The sequence below is a fragment of the Varroa jacobsoni genome, unplaced genomic scaffold, assembly GCF_002532875.2.
Source record: "Varroa jacobsoni isolate VJ856 unplaced genomic scaffold, vjacob_1.0 contig00287, whole genome shotgun sequence".
Classification (NCBI taxonomy): Eukaryota; Metazoa; Arthropoda; class Arachnida; order Mesostigmata; family Varroidae; genus Varroa; species Varroa jacobsoni.
The window spans coordinates 103,620-131,589 of NW_019214442.1; the positions used below are offsets into that span (position 1 = coordinate 103,620).

At 38.7% G+C, this 27,970-nt stretch overlaps 2 protein-coding genes and 1 long non-coding RNA gene across 6 annotated transcripts; 2 read left to right on the forward strand and 1 right to left on the reverse strand.

Annotated features, from left to right (window-relative positions):
- Positions 1 to 2,155: 2,155 nt before the first annotated feature.
- On the forward strand, positions 2,156 to 27,970 carry LOC111271030 (cuticle protein 14). 4 transcript variants are annotated; one of them, XM_086972743.1, is made up of 5 exons: positions 2,156 to 2,397; positions 23,157 to 23,300; positions 26,070 to 26,327; positions 26,908 to 27,077; positions 27,462 to 27,970. In XM_086972743.1, exons 2-4 carry the CDS (start codon positions 23,202 to 23,204, stop codon positions 27,058 to 27,060), a joined length of 510 nt encoding a protein of 169 aa, XP_086828869.1. In that variant the 5' UTR covers positions 2,156 to 2,397; positions 23,157 to 23,201; the 3' UTR covers positions 27,061 to 27,077; positions 27,462 to 27,970. The 4 variants fall into 4 exon arrangements, with proteins under 4 accessions (XP_086828869.1, XP_022707285.1, XP_022707284.1 ...); XM_022851549.2 differs by lacking the exon at positions 2,156 to 2,397 and adding an exon at positions 18,986 to 19,324; XM_086972744.1 differs by lacking the exon at positions 2,156 to 2,397 and adding an exon at positions 19,679 to 19,697.
- On the forward strand, positions 14,480 to 17,673 carry LOC111271028 (uncharacterized). Its single transcript, XR_002686611.2, has 2 exons — positions 14,480 to 16,864; positions 17,281 to 17,673. It is a non-coding gene; the product is annotated as an uncharacterized LOC111271028 (long non-coding RNA).
- Positions 20,695 to 24,479, reverse strand: LOC147752047 (uncharacterized). Its single transcript, XM_086972745.1, has 2 exons — positions 23,729 to 24,479; positions 20,695 to 22,474 (listed from the first exon to the last, which is right to left on the reverse strand). Exons 1-2 carry the CDS (start codon positions 23,890 to 23,892, stop codon positions 22,333 to 22,335), a joined length of 306 nt encoding a protein of 101 aa, XP_086828871.1. The 5' UTR covers positions 23,893 to 24,479; the 3' UTR covers positions 20,695 to 22,332.

The window sequence follows — 27,970 nt, forward strand, 5'->3', positions numbered from 1 at the left end:
AACTTAATTTTTATCTTTTTCCGTATTAGCCTGCTTGTTCCATTATTTTTGGTAAAATTTGCAATTTGTGTTGTTTACGATAGACGTATCATTAAACCGAAATGTTGTTTTTCTTGGATCTCTTAAGCTGCAAGAGGATATACTTAGGGGCTTCTTTACGACCACCCAAAGCGAGAGAATATTTCTTGTCCACTGAAAGCGATGTAAACTTGATTCAATTATATTTGGGCGCCTACACTAAAGGCGTCTAGAAAGGTCTCAAGGTAAATGATACTGAATGTCAGGAAGCATTTTTTCGTCTTGCGAGATAATCATAAACGCTAAACCACAATATCAGTTTCGCTAAGGAGAGCATAGAGCTTTCGCAGATTCAATGTATACCTGTTACATTAACTTATTAAGTTAACGTTTGCACTAGGAAGTTATTGTATATCAAGTTTACATTTTATAAACATTATCTCATATCCTTTAATGGGGCTACGGGCTACTATTTTTAGGCGCGACGGTTCAAGGAGCCAAATTCGTTTCGCGCCTAATATTGAAACGTGAAGGGTATCCATCTCCATTAGTTTTAATGCTTTATATGATAACTACAGAAATAGCGCGCACAGATTCCGATATTTATTAGGCAGTACGAAGAACAGGGTACGCATCAAATAGTCTTCCGAACTGTGGCCGGCCCAGGGTTTCCCTTGAGTGCAACCATCGAAGAGATCTAATGGCTTACATATACTTAAGTTAATACTGTTAGTCGACATCCATAGTTACGCAATTAGAAAAAGCCTGGGGCATGTCTTTCATGCATATCTGTTAAATATCTTACCTGATATACTTACAGAGGTTAGTTGCTGCTGGGAAACGTATTTCACAATATTTTTGGCTTCCATTATATCGACTGATAGAGAAGAGTAAGATATTTAGTTATCTTGAATAGTGACTACGGGATGGTACACAATATGTGCAATAGCATTTGTAAGCGTAGCGTTTTATATCTAACTAGTGAACGGTACTTGTCGCCGCATAATGATGCGGCAAACCTTTTCTTTAGAAATGAACCCTTTAACAAAGTTAAAGAGGCAACATTTAAAGGGGTGATACCACAATTTTTTTCATGTATGAACAACTTTGTATAATATAGTTTTGAAACTGATTTTTTAATTATTTTTTCTTCGATGTGCCTTTAATACCACTGTACTTTGAAGTGACTTAACCGTTTGTAGTTTTTAATGAAGAAGTGCGGCGGCTCCTGCCCTGGAAAGCCGTCGATTGAAGGAACCCCTGTTATACTTGGAAACTAGACCGGTACGGGGTATATATTACCTTTTCATTCAGACCGTGTCTTTGTTTCACAGTTGTTAGCCTTCCGGGAGCGTGTGTTAGCATAATTTTAGAACAATGTTTAAAGACGTATACCTTCACCATACAACCACCAGCAGAATGTAAAACAGAATTGGGGACCACATATCAAATGAAGAATATGTCGTCCTGATTTTCAGCCCTATCAAATTTTCTAATCCGTTTTATTGTACGATGTTACTGTAATTCGACTAATTGACTTAATTCGGATTATAATTATATATTTGGGCATACCAATTACAGTGTGGAGTCATCTTAGTACTGTGAATATTCGGTTCATTTTGGTACTCTTCATAGGATCGGAAGCAAATTACTGATCAAGTCATAAGTTGCGTATGTCTTCGTTCGGAACTTACGCGCCTTAACGCTATGAAATGACAATTTGGGCATTTCTGCATTGTCACATAACGAATACGTCATTGAGAGCACTTATTTCTATTTACCATTATGTAAAGTTATAAACTCACACACGTATGTTGACAGTCAGGAAACCCTCCTACGCGTAAGTGGGACTCCTACTATCGGCACGTACGATTTCGACTGTCCAAATAAAGCATTTTGATTAATTGAATACCAGCAGGACCTGATCCTGAAAACATCTGTTGTAGCTATAAACCTTGTTTCCGCAAACCTTTTTTTATTATTACTCAAGACGGACCAACTAAACCCATATTGGCGCAAGATAGGCGCCTACTTAAAAGAGATCAGTGACGTCCATCGCAGAATAGTCATCGTCATGTATGCTTCTTGATTATGAGGCAGGTAACAACGACGCGTGGACGCACATGACGATGCTGATCAAGCGCATAGAAGAAGCTGTTGCACAGTCCGATAGTTGAACGAAAATACAGATGTTTGTTCCGATAACGCTGTAAGCCTATTGGGAAAAATAACCACAAGCCTGGCTATAGACAGACAGTACCTCTTCTGCTGGGAGCCAGTCAACCAGGCATCCGTCTGATAGAACAATGCCAAACGGCGACAGCGGACGTGAAACCTAAACGAGAAGTAACCCATAGGACCAATATACGAAATTCTGAGGTAAGGCAGCACTACAGCGAAAAATGAACAACTAATGGGCAAACATTTGCGTTTGCTCGCCTGTACGAGAAAGGTTTAGTGTATCCGTTAGCCTAGTTATTTAATGAGTCTGGTAATAGGAAATCAGTGACGACGACGTTATCTTTCTATATATATATATATTGAATATCTAATGTTAGAAAACCTACGATGTGCGGACAGAATAAGGAGAAACTCGATTGCCAATGCTTGCGGGTAGAATATTCCCGACTCTTTAAAGATGATTAAATGGGAACACTTGAATGGCGTCATCATCAATATTCGTACGATACTGCTTTTTCCCAGTCGTGTCGTTCAACTCTACGTCTAAATGAAGCATCATCAAATATCTATCGTTCAAACAGTTACTGAGAAACGAAAATTCGCTTTTGCTTAATAGTGATACAAGCGAAACATTCCAGATAGGTATCAACTGCCTTCATTTTTAATAGCAGTCTGACAAGTGCAATGTAATATAATCAGTGACGGATCACACTGTCAGACCAGGTGTCGTTAGCCTCCGCTACAATGACGCACAAAATATTGGACCCGTTTATGTTCCGAAAATTATGCTTTACTAAATGACAACACGCGCAAGTAAAGCATAGTTGCGATATTTAGGTTGTCCAATACAAGTTGATACGTAACTCCCATTTTTGGCACTAAAATCAGCCTTTTTAAAGGTGTCAACGTTGACATCTACCAAAAGTTGAGCTCCGAATATTTGACAGTCCAATACATATGTTTTAATAGGAACCTTCTCAGAGACAAATACAGGGAACACGCAGTCGATTTATTATAGCTGAGTACTCTAGACCTCGTACGGTACATGCAGTATATTTGTCGAAAATTAAGCTCCTCTCATTATTGTCAATATTTAGTCTTTCAAGTTTCACTACGCGAAAGCGGTTGGCGTAGGTCCAACTACTGTGGATATTAACACGAAGTCCATAACTTAAAGTATCTGCCTGGTAATCTTAGGGGACGTTGTGGTATAGGTTCGAATCCCAGCACAGACAGAGTTTCGCTTCGCGGTGGAAGCCAGCCTTACGGTACGCCAAACGGCGATACCGGAAGGAAAACTCGAAACATATAGGGTTATAATACCAAAGAACGCGCTCTTGTTGTTACTTCATTTGCAACATGAAATCGGTAGCGTTATTGTTCGACAATTTCGAGCGATTACCCTCGTGCATGCGATACTGCCCTACAATTGTCAATGAAGAGATAAGTGGGAGAAGCGTTTTCGCCGCTTTTTACTGTCTGCTCATGTGCGTGCCTAGCCCACGATGCAGCAGCTGAGACTACGTAACCGACGTAGCGCGATCCCGTCGTTTCGTTTTCTTAGCTTGCAAAAAGCCACCGGCCCAGCCACACCGATGGTCTCGGAACATCGGTGTGGCTGGGCCGGTAGGCTGTTATTTTCCGCATTCGCCGGATATGATAAGAACTTGCTATGACCTAATAAATTTTACGACAATTACATTATCATTTCTGATTCATATGTCAATAATCGACTATTTAGGTCAAAGTTACCCGAAATGAAAATTTAGAATAGTAGTTCATCGTACAGTAAAATAATAGTAATAACAACAAAAACTATGATCTATTATCCTGTGTCAACAAAGTTATTATTACTATTTATTGTAAATGAAGCCCATCAGATTTATCCCGTGTGAGCTTTCAATATTTTTCAAAGGACGGGGCATATGGCAAAAGATACACTCCGCTGAATTGTACAAGCATCCCGTAAAGTCTGAGTGCATTAGTATGGTACTGGATGAACATCATTTGGGATCAGTAAATATTTACCAAATGAGTCTTCGAATTTGTTCTGGTTATATTATTTGTTGCTTTAACTTATGCTGACCGTGGTCTGAATGGTACCTTTGTCAGTGATCACAATTCGCAATGATCCTCCATTTGTTTTATCGTCATAAAGCTTCTACAGTCCGGGAAGCAGCTGTAAGGGATAACGAAAAACGTTTACTCCAAAGGTAGCAACTTGTGCTGCCATGTAGATTTTTAGGACACTGGAAAAGATCTCCTGAACTACCTCAGTTGCTACAGTTCCTTTAAAAAACTATCCTAATGATAATAGTATTTTACTGAACTCATACAGTTATAGTGTAGATCTACCGTTTTCTATTAGATAGGATTACGGCCAGACAAGAGATAAGAGAGTTTTCGATAAATACGTTTGTCATATGCTTAACGCAATGTTGATTATAGTCAAGGTTAACGTAATTTTTAATTTTATTCGTCTCATGCAGAAGCAGAAAACTGAATCGCGTTTTTCTTTTTCCAGCCGGCTTTTTCGAAAAGTACGAATTTTCGAACAAATCCTCAATCGGGGCATTTAATCCTTTCCCTTTTACGAACTACCGATATGGCGTCAAATGATTTTAGGTTCAACAAACGTCGAACCGGTGTTGCTACTTTAGTTGATAATTCTCGGTATTTTCTGCTATTTATTGCGTATGTTTGCTATATTTTCTAAATAGAGAACAGAAAATATTTCTGCTTACGTTATGCTGTGAGGTTTGTGTGACCGCCACGTGGGGCATTCCGACACTTAGCTGACTGCAAAACATTGCGCTCCTAATGAATGTTTGCGCCATAGCTATATTATTTTTATCACTTTAATAACACTGAAAATAGTTTTAAGAAGAATAAAAGCAGTTGATTAATAGATTTTTAAACATAGATGGAGTTCTACAAATAACTTCTCAGAAAAATGGGCGTTTTTTGATCGAATCGTAACGTCTTTCGCATGCTTTTTGTGGCTGATCCCCTCTGGTGCTGTCGGTCGATAGCATTTGAATTGCAGTTTTGCTATCCGCTGATCTCAACAGTGATCGATTAACGCGTTCAAATGAACCGTCTCTGCATCTTTCGTGTGTCTATACACTATGATGCCGAAGGGGCAACATCTACATGAAGATGCTCGAAGATGACGATCCAGTGTTCTATGGCCACTGCTTACAAGAGATACATACAGAGAGGGACGTAATTAACTAGCCTGTAAGACCAAACTATTTCGTCTTATCTTTGTGTGTGACTAGTTCACTCATATTCGAATTAATGTACAGATTGCCATATTTCATATTGTTATCCATGTAGCGATATGACTAAAAGCAGTGATGTGTCGATGTGTCTATAAGGCTATAATCATTGACGGCCGTTGGACCAGTTACCCCTAACAGTACGATGCTGTTCGTCCGATCAGTGCAGCTGCTTGTAGTTATAATACTTCCTAGGCCTAACTTGGATGGAAACAACGTCGATATTTGCAGAACCTATTTCACATGAAATCAACAGGCAAGTGACCTGTACACAGTGTAAGGTTGCCGTCCTGCTGCCACAAGGTCTATAGCCGCCGAAAGCAAACTCTATATTATTGAATATATACGAGATCCATACAACCCCGGAGAACAGCCTAGAGGTCCGGGAGAATTCGATCTAGTAAATAAGCACTTTCTGTATGCATTGTTGTACCGACGGAGAAGTTACTATGGAACATTTCTATATAGAAAACTATTGATTCTATTTAAAAGTTTTGTCTGTCAGTATAATATCACAATGAGTATCTCGATTATTGGAATCAGTAGTAAATAAAACTTTGAATACGCGTTAGGCCCTTTGGCATAAAGCTAGTACTGTGGGATCTGTTTTTCAACAAAGTTGATTAACCCTGTTTCAAAAAGGACAAGAAGCTTTGGTTAAATACGCATTCCGAATTATTACAGGCTAAGGAGCCCAGCACTGCTTGCGATAGCCATTCGGGTAACCCACCATACCACACATAGGTTGCAAAATGGAGAACATTTCTGTAAACATTTGGAAAATTGTGTTATACTCCTGTGACGTCGCGTTACCTCGCCGTCAGCAGTGTTCTACTTACATTTAATATTCTGTATGGACTTCAGACCGTACTGCTCAACACGAAGCATACATTTTCGTTTGCTCTCTAAATTTAGCAGTGGATAGGAAAAATTAAGGCAGGGGCGAATATCTCTAACTCCCGTAAGATAATGCCACTTGTCGTTACGTGCACACTTTTTGTTTGTGCATTTTTTCGTTTAGTAGACAGAACGCGACAAATTTTAATTCAATACGATCTCAGACGAAAGCATCGTTCGACCCTGATTCAATTAGTTAGCATGACAGAATTTTGAAATCGTTCAAAATATGTCACAAATAAATATCAATGACATCACTTCAAATGTTTCTTCGTTTTTTTTTTATTTTCGTGCTTTTAGCCCTAAATAACCCCTCGTAGGCATTGGCCAAACGGAGACCCATTTGCCTACAGTGTTGCAACAACGCTCTACGCCAGTCTATCCTTTCTTGATAGTGTTGAAACATGGTATAAAATGGATAATACGTGTAGAGATACTTTGCCCTACAACAGGTACGTTCCAGAGTAAAAATGTCTCTTTTTTTTTCCTACTTTTTAACAATGAGCTAGCATTTGCTTGCGGCACCAGCTTCTCTGCATCTTGAAGTATCACTCGCATTTAGGCAATAAGCAAGCTCACTAAATCAACTCATGCTGAAAATGATCGGCCGGAAGAGTCCGAAGCAGTTCGGCTGCACGCAAAATAACTGTCAAAAATTCAATTTTGAATTATGTAAAAAATGCTTAAATAATGAAATCATTGAAACTAGATAATAATACAACATTCCGCTTAAAGTTATATTTTTTAGTACATCTGCTTTTAGGGAAATCTTCAACTGATTAACTAACAATTATGAGATCTAGTCGTCCACTGATACGCCAAAGCTGTAGTTCGATTATCTCTAATTAATAAAGCGTAAATGTATCAAATATTAGCAAGGCAGCGTACTGAAGTAATCGAAACAAGTTTCACTTTTATCGTCTCTGTCAGACGCAAAAATGCATACATGTAATATAAATATACTGACAACAAAGATAGAATAATAGAGAAATTCTTCTTATTTGCTTTATTTTCGCGTCGTACCTGCTTCGCCACTGCTGTGCAATTGATGAACAACGCGTAATTTCACACAATTTACGCAGCAACGATATAAGGGCACATAGTAGTGGCAGAAGAAGACTGAAGACATTCGATTTTATGGCGCGCGGACAATTAATCTGCGCAAATCAAGTTATCATGCAGCTGGACCGTATTTCAGATCAAGTCATTATTTTCCCTTAGTGGCAGGCGTTTGAGAAAATGAAAAAAAAAACGTGAAAACGGCAGATAGGTATTGATGTTTATAAGAACATTTATTTATGGTGTTTATTTCTGCATTGCAGTTTTTGTTTTTATTATCTGTACGCATAACGAGCGAGCGAATACTTTTAGACAAGACGGTACTACTTAGCCACACATGGCACTGCAGGCTTCCGACGCTTCTGAATGTTTCCCGGCCCGTGACAACACATTCAAAGCAGACTTTTGAGGTTTGGATTTGCCTGTTCTACAAAAATAATTTTCCAAGTGCATGTTTCTTTTTTTTTGCTATTAACTTATACCATATCAATATTTGTGTTAACGCCAACGAGATGTACGCTTTCAAATGATGTTGTGACTTAAGAGTAATAAAAGCAATGCAAACCTGTATTGTATATTTCTTTCTGGTCGCAATGGTCCCATGATCATGGCTACCATTGCCACATACTTAAAGTAGCCCTAATCGTGTAAACGATTCGATATTCTAAATTAGAGAATGAATTAATAATGAAGCATGCCGATTGTCGGCTTGTATTAGTTGATCATTAGGACAATAATGAAAATTGCCGATTTTCCTTTTATAAATAAATCAGAAGCTCCTGCTGCGTTACGATAGATATTCACACTACTTATACAATTGGTTTTACTAGCAGTACTTCTAAATACACTGTAACACTGACATAACGACATACTTTTAATAATAATAATAATAATAATGCAACAGTTTGGACACGACATGAATGACTGTAATCCTCTCTATTAAATCAAGTACTGAATAAACAAAGGTGACGTAGTTCTATGAAGCACAAAGCAAATCTTGCCGTTTTTGACGACGGCCTTCTAAGACCTTTGCCTTTAATATATTTCTGTTACTAGGCATTTGAAAATAATTATACGAAATTGTTTGAGAGACCTCAATGTTAGCCCTTGAAAACAGCTAACAAAAATCCCAGGATCATGAAACTAGCGTTTTGTAATTGTTTAATATAATTTTGACCACTTTCTGTTCTAATGGTGCCGGACCTAGATACTTTGCTCATCAGATAATGACCACGCGGCATTGTAAGTCTGAGACATACGTGCCATAATCATTTCTGCACAAATATTCAGATCGCATTTCACAGCGAATAATAAAAGCTAATAAATATGCATCTCGGCTTCTATGAACCGTGTCGCCGTTAGATATTCCATCAGACGGCTGGCTCCAAGCATAAAACGAGGCCTATCTATGTCCGGAGTTAAGCTCAGATCGCAATGTGTCCTTAAAAGATAAACAGGCAAATACTATGTTATCACCCACAGTAGATATGCGCCTGTTCGAAGGCAACTGAAAAAGAGTAATGATATTTGCACCCATATGATTACAAGATCGCGTTCTTGCAATGTTAATGCGTTTCGAGTGCGTTCATGCAATTTCGAGTTTGTGCTGTACGAACCTTTCGAAATATCGTATGTTTTCGACATGATAATTAAATTTTTCAAGTATGTATCTACGGTAGTAATACATACATACATACATAAAGGACATAGTCGATATAAGGTACTACCGTTTATGCGTATGACAAACTGCCTGCTTGAACGCTTAGATAGATACTTGGCATCTATGAATCTGGTATCAGCGAATTCAAATTTAACCGCCATCCTAGTAATCTTGGCGTCTGCTGTTAATGATTGTGTCATAACGTGTAGGCACGTTATTTAGCCTACATTAACGTCGTTGCGTTTTCTACGAATAATACATATACTCAGAATTAGTCCCAAAGATCGTCGATAATATCGATATGTAGCCGGCGCTGGAGCCTATCAGCTATAGGTAAAGCTGTAAGCGTCTGTTTCATGGCGTTAGTCAACTTCATCATGGAAAATATAAATAATATTTTATCAGACTGATATTATTTTAAATAAATTTGTCATGGTGCCATTTTGTCGTGTGGTGGACTATGTCAGAAGGAAAAATTTTAGCAAACCGCTGTGCTACAGCTTGAATCAGTCTAATACGTTATAAAAATGACTAGGCACAGCCTAATGCTCTACAGTGTTCTAAACTTTTAAGTTGTAAATAATATCTATTAACACTATTCAGGAGGCCTTATTCCTTGATAGTTTATATAAATCAGTTCTACGTACTTAGTGATTAGGTCAAGTGTGGCTGAAGTGTAGAGTATCCTACCTAACAAATGCACTTTATAGGTCATTCGTTCATTGCAGAGCGGAGATGGCATGGGCAAACGAGCCCAATTAAATTTTTTACATACAGTTGACTACATCACTTGGGATTCAGTCAGCGACTGTTGCCCCTCTCTTCACTATTAAATATTCAAAATATGACCTTTAGCGGCACTGTTTACTAGCATGATTATGCATATTAATGGGATATTTGCCAAACAGATATCGCGCCACAAACGGATGACATTGGAGATTACGTGCAGAATGTATGTGTCCTGCGCTGATTTTGAAAAATCGGTCATTCCTCGTTATTTATAATGGCCACGGAATGTACGCGCGTCCCCTTGCAGTTCAAAATATATTAAATAGAAGTCCTTTAGATGGTTAGATACAATCTATTGACTGGTTTTTTGATGCTTGACAAGGGATTCGATTCGTGTCTGGTTATTATTTGAAAGAATGTCTGTTTAAAGCATAAGTTTATATGGACTGCAACCAAATGAATTATACGAGCGAAAAAACGCAATATTTAGGACACATCGTTCTAAATACGAATTTGAATGGAGGCCGACCCGAACATACGAAGGTTGCCGAACCCGCTAAACATGATTCAAACTTGAAAACCAGATGAAATGCAGTAGCTCATTCGTTGGACTGCCGTCTTGCTCATAAAGCTAAAATAGCTATAGTCAGTCCGAGTCTTTTTGTGTTGGAAGCTAGAAGCATCCGTGTACCACGTATAAGAGCTTACAATTATTTTGTATCTGTCAGGCATACGAAACAAATTTGCATAAAAACACCGTTGAATAAATGGTTAGCACCGCAATGACTTAACAGTCGATGTTGCCAGAACAGCCTCACCTATGGAAAGGAAAGGTTTGCAATGAAAGAAATTGAGTAAAACGTTTGATTCTTAGGTAAAAATTGGCCTTTATTTGCGTGCACAGAATAAGCATACGACTAAAAATGTAAACTAGAAGATGAAGCGGGATACTCATTCGGATAGATTCCCAGTTTCTATACAACGTAATCTAAGACTCATTACGTACTCTTGACGTACTGGAAGGATATATACCCTGTAATCTACTAGTTGATATCGAATGTATCTTTATTTGGTATAAGTGTACAGATATACGAGTAAAAATGTGCCGTGTTATCGATCCGTTATCGTTCACTAACCCTGCGAAAATCATTTGCAAGTTAAGACTCGTTGCCTGTTTCCTTGCCGTTCGTAAACTTTGTGGCGATTACCCGGGCGCTTCCGAGAAATGAAACGTTTGGCTGACGTACAAATATTAGCCATAAAACTACAAGAAAAAGTTTGAGATCGAGTAAGCAACTTAGAATAAAAAGAACGGATCGTCAACACGAAGGTTCTAATTTACGACCCAAGTTTCACCGTTTCTCAAGTTCTTGTTAAGAAACAGATGAATCGCAAAAAATGCAATATATCAGACGAAATCGTAATTGCCTATAGACAACCCAGATAGGTCTGTTTGTGTATAATATGCCGTAGTCCACAAATATTCGCAATAATATTAATATAGGCTGAGACATTGATTATGATTGATTATAATTGACACAATGCATCTAAGCATGGCACGGTTTCATATCTATTGCCTCTCCAAGAAGGGCTACTATATATGACAATATATATATATGCATACAATATATATGCGTATGAGCACTATATCATAGTAAAACATCACTTGTCAGATGATACGTGTTAATTTTGTGCGTTAGGTAAACAGAGAATCGAACCCCTGGGCCATCCTCTGGGTATTTGATAACTTCGATAAGCAAACCGTGTTACCGGCAGTCGCCCCTGTTATTGTTTATGCCCTCTGCTAACACGCTCATCACCAGCCACCTTCAAAGACGTAAAAGCTGTCTCGGATTGCTGCTGCTGTTTCGTGATGCGGCGATGCCGTTTGTCGCTAATCGCGGCGGCGCATGATCATTATCGATGGGGTAATGTGGTGCTGACTTTTATAACGGCTTTGTGATGATTGTCAATGTTCTATGTGCTGTCTGTACAGAACAAAGAGTATACATATATATATATATACTCTTTGCCTGCTTCTTCTATACATTGTTCGTCCTGCCGATGTGCTATCGGTACATCAGTGCTATTCAGTCACTCACTGTATGCCGGTTGCTGTCTCGTTCATCGGAAACTCGATCGACAATTTTCAGCCGCTCGTTTCTGTATCAGCCGAGCCGTTGTATCCAGCGATATGACAATATTTAACTTCGAGCATCAGTTTCTATGATACTTCTGTTAAAAAGGCAAAAGGTGATAGAGGTGAGCGCCGTTGTGATAGCAACGAGGAAAACAATGCCGAACGTAAACATGAAAAAGCATTATTTGATCATTTAACTAAAGCAAACAATCTATACTACAGTAAGGTAGCAAAAAAGGTAAGTGCTCTGCAATGACAGTCATAACACTGTAGAACTTACATTGGAACGGGATATTTTAAGACTTTCCAGATGATATCGAGCCCAGAAAACTGTATCAAGTAACCTGACGGCGTCAAGCCATAAACGAAATGGCGGATCGTTATTTTGAGATTAAGTGTATTAAATTTAGCCGTTTAGCTAAATAACAGGAACATACCAATAGTGTCCTTTGTGCCCATCAGGATTATACAAGTGCCCACTGAAGGAAAAAGCCCAGTCTGTTACTTACTGTATATCAATGTACGAAGATACCTTGGTCGAGCACAGCTAACTAGCAATGTGAACGAAAATTCGCATTGTTTCAGACAAGTTATTATAAATTATTACTATCATCGTACACAACCACGTATCTTTGTTAAAGATCGACGTCCCATAGCGTCGGACAAATGATGATTTGAATCCCACTTTGAAAAAAATCCTGCCAATAACTCCATAATTTTTAGCCGGCGTTCCGTCTTGCCAATCTGTGGACGTCTTTCAGGGATAAAACGTCAAGGCCTCGTCAACCAGTGTAGTAACATGATTACTATTTGTATGCATCTGAATGCGTTAATCCAAACTCATTGGCTCGTTTGGGCAAAGCTATTGACCCGCTGCTGTATATTTTACTGATTCTAGTAATTTAGCCAAATTGGCAAGTAGGTCCTGCAGATAGATTGTTTTGTTTACGTTACATTAGGTTACTCTACATCGCTTTTTTCCTGACACACAGATTATAATAATAATACCGATATTATAATAATAATTATTATATGGATAATTATGCGCCCTCATCTAGCGGTAATTATCGCGTCTTTAGAGCACAGCAGGTTCCACAGCAAGCACCGCGGTTATTTTTAGCGGTGAGAAAAGGTCAACTTTAGTCGTGTTGGGACAATGGCAGAAAAGATGATACATTTCAGTGTTAAAAACGACAACGTAAGGGTACACAATATATAATTTCGATCGTGTTAAATCAGGGGCCTCGTTAACAATAATATAGCTTAGTCGCAAAATGACATCACTTGGGTGATCGATGGAAACGGATCATTGACCGGATACAAGAACGATCTAGCCGTTTGCGATTATTATCATTATGCTTCAGTAAGTCAGGTAAACCACAATTAAGGTAAATGCGCCAATTAGACAGATCTTCATATGCATCCGTTTATCAAGACATATAGTAATAACATTTTCGTGGCAGTCGTCTTCGTTTTGTGAACGATCTTTTGACTTCTACCTAAAGATAAAGTATGGCCGAAAACCTTCTGAACCCAAACGGCACAGTATAATTTTAGTCATTCCAATGCTCCCTACCCCCTTCGCCAGTTTTTCCCCCGCAGCTCAAGCGTAGCCAGCTTAAGAAAAGAAGACAATTATATCCATTTGGACAATTCCATCTGGCTAATCCACCATAGCAGTTTGCCTAATATCTGTAATAACATCGATGCGGTACCGTGGTCTCTGCGCTGTTGCTGTGTAAACTACAGTGAATTGGTTTTCTACTAATCTATAGGGTATATATGTGTTTATGTGCACGTGCTAGGCGCAACAAGATGCGGACTGTTTGGCGGCGGACGTCTTGTCGTCCTAGTGTTCGGAATTGAACTTTGTATGCGCTTCGTGGAGACATAGTCAGTCGACAGAAGATACGGATAATTTTTGAGGTTATATAAGAAATAGATGGATTGCATTGTCAGTCCGAAGAAGCTATCGTTAGATTATAGCCGTCCTTAGTTAATAGGACGGGTACTCGAATTGTCACTTCAGAATTTTGCGAAAATGCCAAATAATATTTTTCTTTTATGCTAAACATCAACAAAACGTGACGATCAGTCTTATAGCTATAATGAATTTCGACTTAATAGAGTAGAAAAAACATAAGTTTTGCGTAGAGAAATAAGGAGCCTTTGCTGTAAACGCCAGACGGGTCTTGTAAGATAACGTGCGTCGTGAGAGCGCATAAAAGGTACCCCTAAAACTGCTTTATTAAGAGAACCACCTAAAGAATGTGTAGCTATAGAACACGAATTTTAGGTCTAATACCTCTTTAATTAAATGAGAAGAAAGAATAGCAGGCGTATCAAGTCGAAGCTGGCTGGCGAGTACATGGGCATTAATAAAATGGAAATGGTAAACATATGAAAGAAATGTGGCAGTACGAAGGAGGACAACATTGAAAAGTAAGAAAGTCAGCTTACGTATTGGTTCTAGGGCCTTACATATTCATCCTTCATTGTAAACTGTTTAAGATCTCAGAAGATGACATCCATGGAACTATCGTTAACGCGAATGACATCTCGGTGCTTCGATCGGATAGAGCATGCTAGGATAGCTCATGATATACAGACCGCTGTCGAGGAGTTTACTCAAGCCTGTGCAGTACTTGGTCTTGTGATTAATGCGACACTTGTACTATTTCATTTTCTTTCGATACACAACGCGTCACGCATGGTAGGACTAAACTCCTCTTATGCCCGATCATCTGATACTGGTTGATAAATCCTCACCGGAACGAAAACTGACCAACTCGTTTGACTACTCAGGCGCCGTTTCTATTGCGGTTAAGTTGACTGAAGGAGATTGGCGTTTTGGGTAAACATCCCCCAAACGTTTACAATCGCAGTCTTATTATTTAGGACATCTCTTTCCCTTGTAGCCCCGTCGTCAGAAGCTATAACTTCCACTCTGCCAGGTTTGAAATTACGTTGGTGACTGACGAATCTGTAATAGTATTTATGCCTGCCGCTTACCGTTCGCTTGGCACCCTGACGAGGTTCGAGCACTCAGCTCTGTATCAGAGTTCATGAGAGAGATTTGAAAGCATATACATAGGATATAAATTGTTAGTTAATTCTGTCAACATTATGTAAAAACTCTGTCGTAAAATAGCCCTAATTACAATGTAAAATGTCTTACGCAATGCGGCTCCAGGTAGAAACCAAAGTTTATACTGCATGTAATACACACACGTCGTAGTAATGTCTCTTCCATACGAGCCAAAAGTTCGTGTAGCCACGTCCGAAATAAGTAAGGTTTTAACGAGAGATTTATTTTAGGCGATTCAATGTGCAGACAAACCTTTGGATATCCTTAAATCTTATATTACCAATGCGCTATAAACAATTTCTTTATTGTTATTATACTATAAACACGTATTGGAAACACTCTAAAAACATTCAACAGTGTTTTGTTCAGTTGGCTACATTCCTGGGTGAACATAAAAAACATTGACGCTATTATTTAGGAGACGTGCGACAGACTTATCTTCTGATCTCTTAGATGCTCTCCCGAAGCATACACCAAAGAAAAACGTTCGTTATAGATTCGTTGCAACTGATGTCGATTGAACGTAAGGCCTCACCTATACGCAGATTATTAGGCCAAAAATGAAAGTTATTATTGGTCTTTGCGAAGGTCGCCAAGTGCAACAAATATATGTAACCCCTAATGTCGGCCTAATGTCCGAGAAAGTCTTCGAACTCCGTGTTAGTGCATAGGTTAGAGCGTAAACGATATGCCGTCAGAACCTTACAAGTTAACTTTTTCTGTGAATACCATTTAAAAGTGATGGGTAAGAAAAATTAATTATGAGAATCATTACACCTTTCACGAAACGAAATGAATGCCCGATAATATTTCAGTTGATCATAAAAATAAAAACTACTTATTTGGAATTGAATTGTCCGAAAAGTTCGAACTTAGCTCGATTCATTGCTATGCTAGTCTTTTATCATATCCATTGCATTTATGGAATGGCCTATGCTGTTGTAAAGAGTGGAAGTTAATATAATTTTACAATATAAATGAATACCTGAGCCAAGATTTGTGTTTTTGTCCGACTGCAAGAACATTTGGAATGTTATTCGATATCTGTCTATAGCAATGTACATTGTTATCGTGAACTCGAATTCACTAAATCGATAGTGGTATTCTCGATCGACCTTAGCGCCCTGTTCGGACTTCTAATAATAAATAAAACAAAGCATTGTTGTCGACGCTACAGCTCGATCCATTATTACCCTCACAGGAACTGCATAGGTATAAAAATCCAATGTCAGACGAATGTTTACTCAAACGACTGCCGTGGTACTAACAGCAAGGCTTGTCCGTGGGACAAAAATGGCGGAAAACTACGGTCAACAGCAAGTGCCCCAATCGATTGCGCCTTCAGTTAGATATGAAATTTCTGAAAAAGACCAGAACACTTTCCTTACTGGCTTACTGGATAGAAACGAGTCCTCCGTAGTATCAGACTGCCCTTTTTTGAAGACCTCTCAGCCTTCCCCAAAAGCCAATACGCCTATTATGGACAAGCCCAGCTCAATGGATACCGATCCGTCGGAACACATGCAAATGACACATGCAAACCTCACCTCCAGCACGCTAGCCTGTCATCGTTGCATTTCACAATGTCATCTTTCAGCGCCCGCACCTGTCAATCAGCACGAGGATGATCACGAGTCCACCGCAATCGAGCTTCACTACTTGAACAGGCTGGCATACAACCTGCAACCTAGTCAGGATTCTGCACATAGGACTAGAGAATGCCGATGTTCATCACCAATGTCATGCGCACGACATGAACGAAGCTGGACTGCAGCAATTACCGGAAGAGGCGTGATGCTCACTTAGAACAGGTAGCAGTAGTACATTGTAGATATATCGACAACGAGGCAGAGAAAGTCAACCTTGACTCTACAGTCCGCTGTCCACTTCATAGTAAACACTTTTCACTACATGAATCGGATAAAGATTCAGTTTAGGTCGGTAGTGATAATTCAAGATTAGAAAACAGGTTTTTCTTCGAAAACATAGTACGCTGAAATTCATCGTCTTCTATTACCGCTTCTATTGTCAAGCGTAATGCTTTACGATGCGCATGTTTGACTGCTCATTTGTTATCCCGCTGTCAAAGGGTTTTTTTTTTCTAAATTTTTTGACCCAATAAGTTTCGATTCGGCTTTTATCAGTGACGAACACGAAGCGCCGCCAAGATGGTCAGCCGCGAATTATATGAAATAATTTTATTGTATTTTGACGTTCTGCTTTGTAGCCAACAAACATTTCTGTGATTCAACGCTTCGTGGACTTTCGATAGAGTGATAATCTGCTATCGGTTATTAAACACCTACGCAACGAATATGCGTTAACGCTATATGTGCCTATAACAGATTCGAAATAGGCGTATATAAAACCCTATGTCATCATTGAGGTTTCGTATTTCGAAAGCAGCAATAGTAAACGCTGATAGAAAACAGTTCAGTAACCTGATTTGTTCAACAGAAAATCACCTCATGATGTGGACCGCCGACAAAAAATGTACGGTAATCAAACGGATAATGAAACTAACCTAATGTTCGTTCATATTATATGAAATAGTAATTTTTGGTACGGCCGACGAACGATAAGGGCAATCTTGTGAACCCAAATAAACATGCATCTTTTACGTTTTCATCTCTTGATTTAAGTTTCGCTCCACTGGAAACGACCTGAATGCGTAAAACTTCACAGAAATCCTACTTTATCAACGCTATATTCTTTTTACGAACCCAAAAATAATTCAAGCAGGTCACTATCGAGATTTTACTGCGTAACAATAACGTCTATATTAACTGTTTGTCGTTAAGGTTTCTGTCTCCGTCAAGAAATGAAAGCGCTTAGTAAGATCTAAGAATAGGCCTGATAATCAATCTGTGGGTAATTTGTAGAGCTGTAATGTCGTATCTTCTGCATTCGTTAACATCCTGCTAAATCTATTTTCAATATTTAGGTTATCCTGAGAAAATATCTCGACAAAATTCGGAATAAGCTTTCTCAGAATTCGCTAAAAACAAATCTAGAGAAGTGTTGGGCTTTATACGTAAAAAGGTTTATTTCAATTTACCTTGTTTTTTAGTTATATATACCTCTTGCATGTTTTTGGTATCTTTTCGACAACCGGAATACCATTTTTCAGAGAACTTGCAAGTCTAATCCACTTCAAAAAGTCATTTAAACATAGTACAAACAGCATAAGCAGATCAGGGTTTGGCCTGCGAAAGTGTTTAAATCCATTGACACCCAACCACTGTTGCGGGAACTACGCGATAAGGCGTGACTATGGCAGATTAGTTGAACTCAGCTTCAAAATACACTTTTACTGAGTAGCTGAACTAGTTAGTAGTTCTAGAATGAGCGGGCTACAGTGGGTCTATTGTTTGTTCCTTATTTAAAAAGTCGATTCCTCTGATTTTCGTTAAAGTAAACTTGGGCCGTTTGGCAAAAAAAAAACTTTTCATGTGTAGACATGCTGTTAACAATGAGCTTACGGTTCAAAGTATAAAAGCAAAATTATCTTTGTGTTACTACAGAGACCGTTTTTTTTTTCTGTAGGCTAGTCCTAATAGCAACAAAAACGGTATTCACAGACTGAAAAATTCAACCCATCTGCGCAGCTCTCCTAGCCCATTTTTGCTCCCATAGCCAGTCTCGAGTTCCCCTGTCCCAGACGCAATCGCAGCTACGTTAGCACTTCACTGCATACGTATATGTTTCAGTATATGTTGATTTATGCGACGATTCTAAGATGTACAGTGCAAACTTCGCAAACACTGTTTTCGTATGCTACGGCGGGCAGAGGAGATTCGTACGGAACTGCCGTGTATCACGTGGGGAACCATTTCTTTTCTGTTTAGACAGACTGGTACGCAGGGAAAGAGGGATGACTTTTCGTACAATCTACTACGAGGCGACGGCACAATGAATGTCTCACGGTTTTGTCGGCTATGGGTGGAAGTGGAAGATGAAGCCACCCCACAGCGCCGAATTTGCCCTCGTCCTATTGGGGCCTTCTCGATTCATTGCGAAGCTACACACTTCAATCAGTTCTGCTAGAATACTGCACTTGCGGCAAACGAAAACGGCAATCCAGCCTTCGGTTTAAGTTTAGGTGCAGTGTTTCAAAAAGCGTAAAAACAGACAAGTCCTATACTATCAACGGACTCCGCCTACTTTACAAAAACTGAAGATTTTTTGTGGTTGCATCTACTCAGAGGATAAGCCTTAAACTTATCTAACATCAATAAGGGGATAGGATTATACCTGGCACAACGATGAAGGTAAGTGGAAGCAAACGTGATTACATACATTCTATAAAGCAGACAAATGCAAGGCAGAATATGATGCATGTACACTTCTGTTAACAGATGTGTCTTATATAGTTTTTCGTGGTATCGTTAGAGTTTCTCACTACCTCTTACCTAGAATTGATCATAGGATATGTTTTTTCCCGTAATCTTAATCCAAAAGAGTCTTGTTCGCATCATAGTATATGTAATAAGACATATTCTGCAAATGCATCTACGGCACATCGCCTTACCCTACCGTGAATGGATTGAGTTGATCCTTCAAATTTTACCTTGCTGTTTAACATTAATCTTGTATTGTTTGGCATTTTGGCAGAACCATCTTGGATAGGTGTGGCAACTTGTTGTAAGTACTATTATTATATAATTTAATAACAAAGTATTATATAATTTATCTAACATTATTTATCTGCCGTATCTAAGGTTATTTAAGATTAAATAAATTAATTCCGGCTGCGGCAGTACTCTGTCAGTATATCGCTTACAAACAGCGCATCATCTTAGAGCCATTGGAAGCTAAAAATAAAAAGGCTGAGTCAAAATTCCGGTGCGGATCCTGTGATGGTTATCAGTAAAAGATATGCTGTATAAGTGAAGTACTGCGGTAGAAGTCATAATCCACCTCAAGTAATGGCTACTCTCTGTGTGTGTGATGAATTGACTGGAACCTATCAGTTGCAAGATAAAATAGTGATCTGTTAATCTGAGATATTGCAATACTAACAAAGTTTTCTATCATACGGATCTGGATCTATTCGGTCAAATAATTTTCCTCTTAAAATATCTATTATATACATCGATCCTTATTCGCATCCTTATATCGAAATTTCATCCTTATAGTCGCTTTTTCAATTCCACTAGAAAAATTACTAATTTCAATTGACCTGAGTGGCGTAATGAACTCTCTAGCTTGCTAGACAACTGGTCATTTAAAAAATCTAAGTAATCTGAATCTATACATTTTTTATAAGACGCAGTCCGCGAAATTCAGCGTGAGAGTTCGGTATTTAGGCAAGAGTGAACCATAGCAGAGAGAACAGAGTATTTTTGAAGTTGTGCGTGGACTAACCAAATCGTCAAAGGATCAAATAGGTCGGTTGAAGAACGTGAACCGAGAAAAGATATCCCGTACAGAGCTGTTTACCAAATTTCGAAACAATTCCAAAACCAAAGTTTACAAAGAAAAAAAAAGACGAATTTTTTTTTGGTCATACTTTTGTGACTATTTGACTAAAAAAAGAATTATCTTTAAAAAATTAGTTAATTTAAAATAACATTATATTTTATTTTCCGTGTTTTTTTCATTTTTGTATTTTTTGTATTTTTGTAAGTATTTACATACTTATTATTTCTGCTATTAATATTGTTATAATAAATAGTATATGTGTATTATAATGAAACTGACGTACTAAACTGTTGGTGTTACCTTGAAAACTGCTTTCCAATTCTAGTAAATACTCTTCCGATGACAATCCACCTCTAGTTTTCTATACAAACTTATACACATTTAATATTAGAATAAACGCTTATCTAGGAAGATTAAATCGTACTTTTTTGGTTTCGAATACTCTTCGCGCAGTCTACAGATCGGAAGTATCGTTATTACATGGGTTCGTGAGCACCGGCCACAGAACATTTCAGATGCTCATTTTATTAATACGCTATGCTCTACGATAATTTTTCATATTTGGAGAAGATATGTTCAATGATATGTGCGCTTTAATCCACAAAATAGACTTTGCGCAGTTCCTCAGGTACATTATAAAGCTGCATCCAGTAAACATATAGCTACGTCAGTAGCAATCGACGACCAATAAAGGCCACTCACTGTTTAACGGAGCCCAAAAAATCCTCAATGTAAAAAAACAAAAGAAATAATTTGATGCCGAAAAGCTTCAAGGTTTACAAATATTGGTAGATATAATCGATTGACTGAATAACAAATCTTTTGAGTTTTATGTTCAGTGCCGCCGTTTGCTTCAGACGTGTAACCGTTCTTATAGAACGAAGTGTGCGTACACCTAGTATCAAACCTAAACAACCTGAAACGATACGCATTGCTTGTAAAGTCTTACTCACAGCTTACTAGACAAAACCTACCTCCAGAAAATTCGTTGGGAAATGTTGGGCTAAATTTGCGTTCGTACAAAGCGCTTCGTACAATCAATATTTCATTGTTGGGCGGTTCCTTCGACACCGAAGAATTTAGACTCCGTTGATGGAAAAATACGCGGCAGGATTTGGTGAAGATCGAATAATTCCCTGCCCGAGGCGATCAAGTACGCAGAGGTTAAAGCAGGTATGCGTTCCGCCGTTTGCTAAATTTGTAATACAGAAAGTCAGTTTGGGTTTTATGGTGCCCACAAAATTCACTTACTGGTGAAATTCGCCAGCGGCAAAATTAGATTCGTATGTGAATTTTTAGAAAGCCATTACAAATTATCATGAATCTAAAATTAAAAACACCGTGAACTTCGAGCGCCTCTTAAACGTCGGTTCATGAAAATTGGCTACTTTGTACGGAGTCAGTTTATTGTATAGCTTACGTCGATTACATCATAAAAAGCCTATTTATAACAAACAAAATAGCTTTAGCCAAAAATTTTTCACCTGAATCACCTAACCAACGTACATGTACTCATGTCAGCCGTGACAACATGATAATGTAAGCTGAACGAATACAGGCGTTTCGTGATGACAAACCAACAGGACTTGTTTATTGGAGCAGCACGTAGGTTTAGTATATTTTTGGGACAGGAGTCTTGAATTGATCCGGGGATTACTCCAGGAAATATAATATCTGTTTCGTGGATAAATTTCGTGAAGAATAATTCCCCGACTGCTCGTCCCCCTGCGTTCTGCTTCGGACCCACACATTGTGTGTCTTGGAGACGTCTTACGACAGATTTCCTACCAGTTACTTAAATCTATACCAAAAGAGACGGCTGGGAGAGGGAAGGAGGGGGTAGAGAGGGCGAGATTTAGAGAAGTTGCCGGAGAGATCTGTCGGTCGAAAATGAGGATGCTGTACGCGCTGGAATTGACCGTTCGTGCTTGGCACGCATCCATGTAAAGATGCGGTTGATGACTTCTGCGACGATATCAGCCCATGCAATCTCTTGCCTGCAAAAATAGCATAAACTGTGATCGTCGACGAACGAACGAACGAATGATTAGAGTAAAAGTTTCCCATCGACTTCAGAGAAACGTCTATGAGGAACGTTTTAGTACGACAGCCATAAGGATTATTACAAAATAATAAATACACCCTTTGTTCACGTTTAGTTAGTGACGTTTACATGCTCTTTTGACGGAAGCGAATTTCGAAATAGAGCCATATAACATTACATTTTGACATTCCAAAGACATAACCCATGCAACGATAACAAATTTCTACAACTAACCACAACTACGTCTATGTTGTATGTTGTTTTGTCTCAGTAGAAGGCGATAGAAGTGCTTCAAAATGTCAGTGGAAATGTCGATAGATATGAATGAGACAGCGATAAATCCAGACAAATGAAAGATGTGGATGAACGGAAACTAGAAAGGGTGATGAAAAATCGCGTATCGATATGAGACAGTACTAGATACAATGAAACGACCCCGGAGGAGTCATTAATTAGTTTGTAGATATTTGGCTATACAAACAAAATTCAAAGCGTTGTCGCTCTATTATCACACATATAATTTATGTAGATGTTTACTATTCGCAGGGATTTCTAAATAGCTAGCTTATGCGGCAACGGCTAGTGGTCTATGTTATTAGGTAATAACTATGTTACTGCTACAAACTGTGTTTCAGAGTTATTCGATACTGTGGTCGGCTGTCATACTCTACGCTTTTCTCATGTTATTGAGGCCTGGCCATGTAACGGCACAGGATACGTCACGGATTCATGAAAGCAATTATAGAACTCCACACTCCAGGAACTTCCGATCGGAAGACGTACGTATGACATGATGGTGCAGCTTCGTTGTCTTCAATAGGTTATTTGAATAACAGTGATAATAACGACACTTTTCATTGAATGCTATTATATATACTAAGTTAATTATGAGACCAAATCATCTCATTTCTTCTGAAATACGCCAAACACCTATTGGACTTTGGTATACTTCGACCAGCCCAATATTCATCACACACAATCTATGCACGAGAAAATATTAATCTTCGTGCGATTCTCCATTTCCCACACGTCGAGACGACAGACACATCGAGTATGCATCGTATGGCCAGAGCGCAAATGGAGAGTGGAACGATAATTGTTTTGCTGAAATAGACATTACTCTATCTATTTCTTATATCTCTTACTTCGAACGAAATCAATAAAGAAAGCAAAACGTCAAGTTGAACAACAGCAAATAGACACACACGTGATAAAACACACGGCCAGGGAGTCGGCATCACAGTCACCGCATAACATCGAACACCTATCGTTGAATAGAAGAACCAGTTTTTTGTCGCTGGCGCTCAGAAGCAAAGAAGAAGGAGAAGAACGAAGAAGATCAGCTAGTTCGCGATCATTTTGCTGATTCATTCTGACACTGGCTAAAATTGTTCTGCTTCAAATGAGAAATAGGTTCTATCGAAAGTGACCCATAATAAAGTTAACAAAGACCGAAAACAGCATAGACTTCACACAACGTACGACAGAAACAATGACAAGATGCTAAAGCATCTCTTATCAGCATCAATGTTAAAGGCGAACTCCTTCTTTGACGGTTTTCTTGAGAACGCTACAGCACACATTTAGTAGCGTATAAAGAACTGATAGCTGTAGTAAGTGGCAGAAGGAGGGAAACATGAGAAACAAAGTATAATTCACAGATTGATGCTTTTGTTTCGGGTGCCATGTTTACGCAATAAAAATCGTGCGAAGTTTTATGAAAGACGAAAAAAAAAACACAGTATCTAGTTAAAAAATGGACAACATCGATAGGGTTCTAGTTTATCTATATACTGCTTACTGTATCATTCATGCTGCCTTAAGCAACAAATGCACAGCGACAGAAAGTCTTCACCACAAAACCATTCCTTCTGTACCGCATAGAGAACTAAGAAGTGAACGCAACCATATCAGTCTCGAAAAGATATTACGATATTTTATATGAAAATTAAACGCGTTTCAAGTAACCTCAACTGTGTTTTTGATGCGGCAGAATCCTAAATCATCTAAATCAATATTAAACCTACACATTAAACATAAACATACTACTAGCGGTCACTCTCGCAAAATTTTCTAGAAGTTTATGTATCTAAATGTTATTACGTCGCCGTCGAATTTCATACCGCTGAAAATCTGGGTCTAGTTATTATAACGCCAAGTTTTTTAAGGATCGGTTAGCAATCGGTAGGTTTAGTGTTAATATTGAATAATCCCTATGATTAAAGAAGGTTATTATTGTGAACAGCTTTTTGGAAAAAAGAAAATAATAACCAGTTTCTGATCTCTCATTGAACAGGTTAGTACGAAGTTGAAACCGATAATTGGCATCAGCTAAACTGGGCTCCTTTTGAGACATTATCTAAAGACTTCAGTATGATATAATTTAGAATTGTTTACGTCATTGCAAATAGTTAAGAAAAACACGTTACTTGTAAGTACCGCCATTACAATGCAGTAATCATAGATACTTGAAAAATAGCTATTTGCTTTAGTCGAAACACCTGTAGAGACTGGTATTTGATCCCAGATGGTGCCGTCAAGTATATTAGTTATCTATATATATATCTATCGCCTGGAAAGGTGATCTGTCCGACGGCATCATCAAAAGGAGGAGAGGCGTGATCGCAGGCTTTATCAGTTTGTCGCGCGCCTTGGCCATGTCCGACCAAGTGCTACAACTTCGCGCCATAAATCTTTTGAGCCGGGGACGTTTCTTAGCGAAAAGCGAAAGAACAAGTCTACTGTGAATAATGGTCCAATGCGTCATCATCATTATTTTATTTGAAATCAAAAAATATATATATAACTACTGGTATATATATTTGTCTATAGTATAGGAGTCTTTGTTCAAAATCCGGTAAGACGAGGGTCGGTTTAGGAATAGGATAGATATCGAGTCATAGAAAGCCTCCGTAAGTAACGTCGATCAGTATATGTGCCGTCAGCTATAACTTCATTCGATTAAACATTACCATTTAAGCGAAGACGAAGTTCACGCTGAAAATATTCGTGGTGTGAGGTGTAACCATTGTCCTAATTAGTACCTGTTAATAACTCGAGCTGAAAATCATTGTACTCTATTTTTATCGCGCAGTTTATCAAAGCAGGTATTTTTATTCGTTTTAGAAAAAAACGATGCTATACTACTTGTAAGATGTTTAATTCATTTGAGCGTAAGTAGAGAATGAGTCAGTTTCAGCCTTTCATAGTTCTGAATCCTTATATCAGATTACGTATCTACTTTTTGTCATTGAAGCTCAGAGAATTGATATGTTCTCTTATATGGATTCCCGCTGCCAAGGTGAAACGGCTAACCGAATTAATGAACGGACTACGATTCGTGTTTCTACGACTGAAAATGCTTCTCTCAATAAAACTGTGACCAAACTAACAAGCATGCTGTCTATTAAGATCGGTAACAACTATATGAGACTCACGTTTTCAATATGAAACAAGATAAGACCCGCATTTAATTGCGTATCAGCAAAAATGTGAATGCTCAATAAATCGAAGTACGCAATTGATACGTTCGCAAATTGCGTACGTAGGGCCGTGGCAACTTCAATTTCGGCTACGACATTGACGATGGCCTCGGTGGCGGACAGTTCCGCCGAGAATCGGGTAATGCGGCTGGTGAACGCCGAGGCTCATACGGTTTCCGTGGAGCAGACGGCCGCTATAGGATTGTGCATTGGGTGGCTGATCATCTTGGATTTCGCGCGGCAATTGTGTCTAATGAGCCTGGTGTTGCCTCAAGCAACCCTACTGACGCGTCGTACAATGGAGCCCCTCTTGTGTACTCACAAGTGAGTTGTCCTTATTAGCTGTCTGAGAACAAATTGTTTGCCCTGATATGGATCTTTAGACCTAGTTTCTGACGCCTAGTCCGCAGTGCAAATGACCCGTGTTAGCTTTGTATAAATATAGATACTATGGACATTCTTGAAACGCAAGGCAGCTGTTGCGGTTCGTCGGACAATTAATAAACGGTAATCCCAATCGCATCGCAGGCAATGATTTATAGGGGGGTTACGATGGTGTCCATGTTCCCTTCTTGAAAAATCGCTTGAAAATAAAAAATATTAGCCGTCATTGATGGAGCATTGAAAACGCACCGAACAGATCCATGACAATACGGGTGAGATTTGCGATTGTAGCTATGGACCGTTACTACAAACGTTTCTTAGTTCATTCAAACGGCTACGATATTTAAAACCATTAAAGATGAAACGAAACGATGCATGCATCAACTTCTGAAAATAAAATATAGTTAACTTTACCTGTATCATATCGCTAAAGATCTAATCGGTACGACGCTTTTAAAATAACTTAGCACTGAGCCCACATGTGACTTATACTAATACTTGAATTTTACGACAAGTTTAGGATACCCAGGATGCCCCGCTACGTCTATCTGGCAATACGCTATCTCAATATCAGACCACAGCAGCAGTGAGGGGAGTAAACGGGCCTGCCCCAGCCGTATTTGCTACGCCAGCAAACGCCGAGTACGAGACTCATTTCATCTTTAACCGTTAAACCTCCTGACACAAACCGTGAGTATTTGCGTTCAATAATTAAGCCTAAATAGTCTTCAACAACAGAATACAGGCTAGTCGTGAGAATAAATAATTTCAGTGGTCGGAGATATTGAACAGTCATGGTCCGTTTCTATTTGTATCCCTAAAAATGGTTCTATCCGGCAACATAAACAGGTCTACCCGGTTATCAAAACCCATTAATCTAAATTGGGCTTATGATTCGCGATTATCTTACTCAAGCGATTTGATTAGATCAACGATTGGCTGTCTGCTCTCATCGAACGCATTCACTGCACTGTAATAATAACTAGCGTAACTTGTTACTAATCAGATAAAAGAGATTAAAAATCTACATTTTATTTTATTTACAATTTTCGGCCCTTGATTTGTTGTTTTTAGGTAAAGACTCCATCAGGTTCTGATAATCCGTCTCCGAATCAACGACGAGCTGTTTTATCGGTTTTTATATCAACGCTGGGGTCTAGATACAACTATTAACTTTCGGCATAGAGGTGATTATTATTGAGCCTCTTTTAGCAGTCGACACTAAGAGACACAGAGAGTTACCAGTCGCCCGTTGGACGTAATATCAATTCAAAAAACGAAACAGTAGAAATGTGGAATCACTCGCAAATTTAATCAAAAGTGGACTTTTCTTTTGTGTAAAATTCTATTTTTATATGCGTGATTTGAAGATGACGAGCAGCTGCCTGTACATATGACGTCATAAATAAGGTAACTACTGTACAGCGGACTTCGAAATTGAACGAATCGAACAATGTCTTCTGTGTACTTAACTTGATCGTCATAACTTAAATGTCATCTATTTTGATTACAGTAGACTACTTGTTCTTCATCACAACATTGCCATACGGAACAATAAAGAGATTATTTAAACACCTAACAAA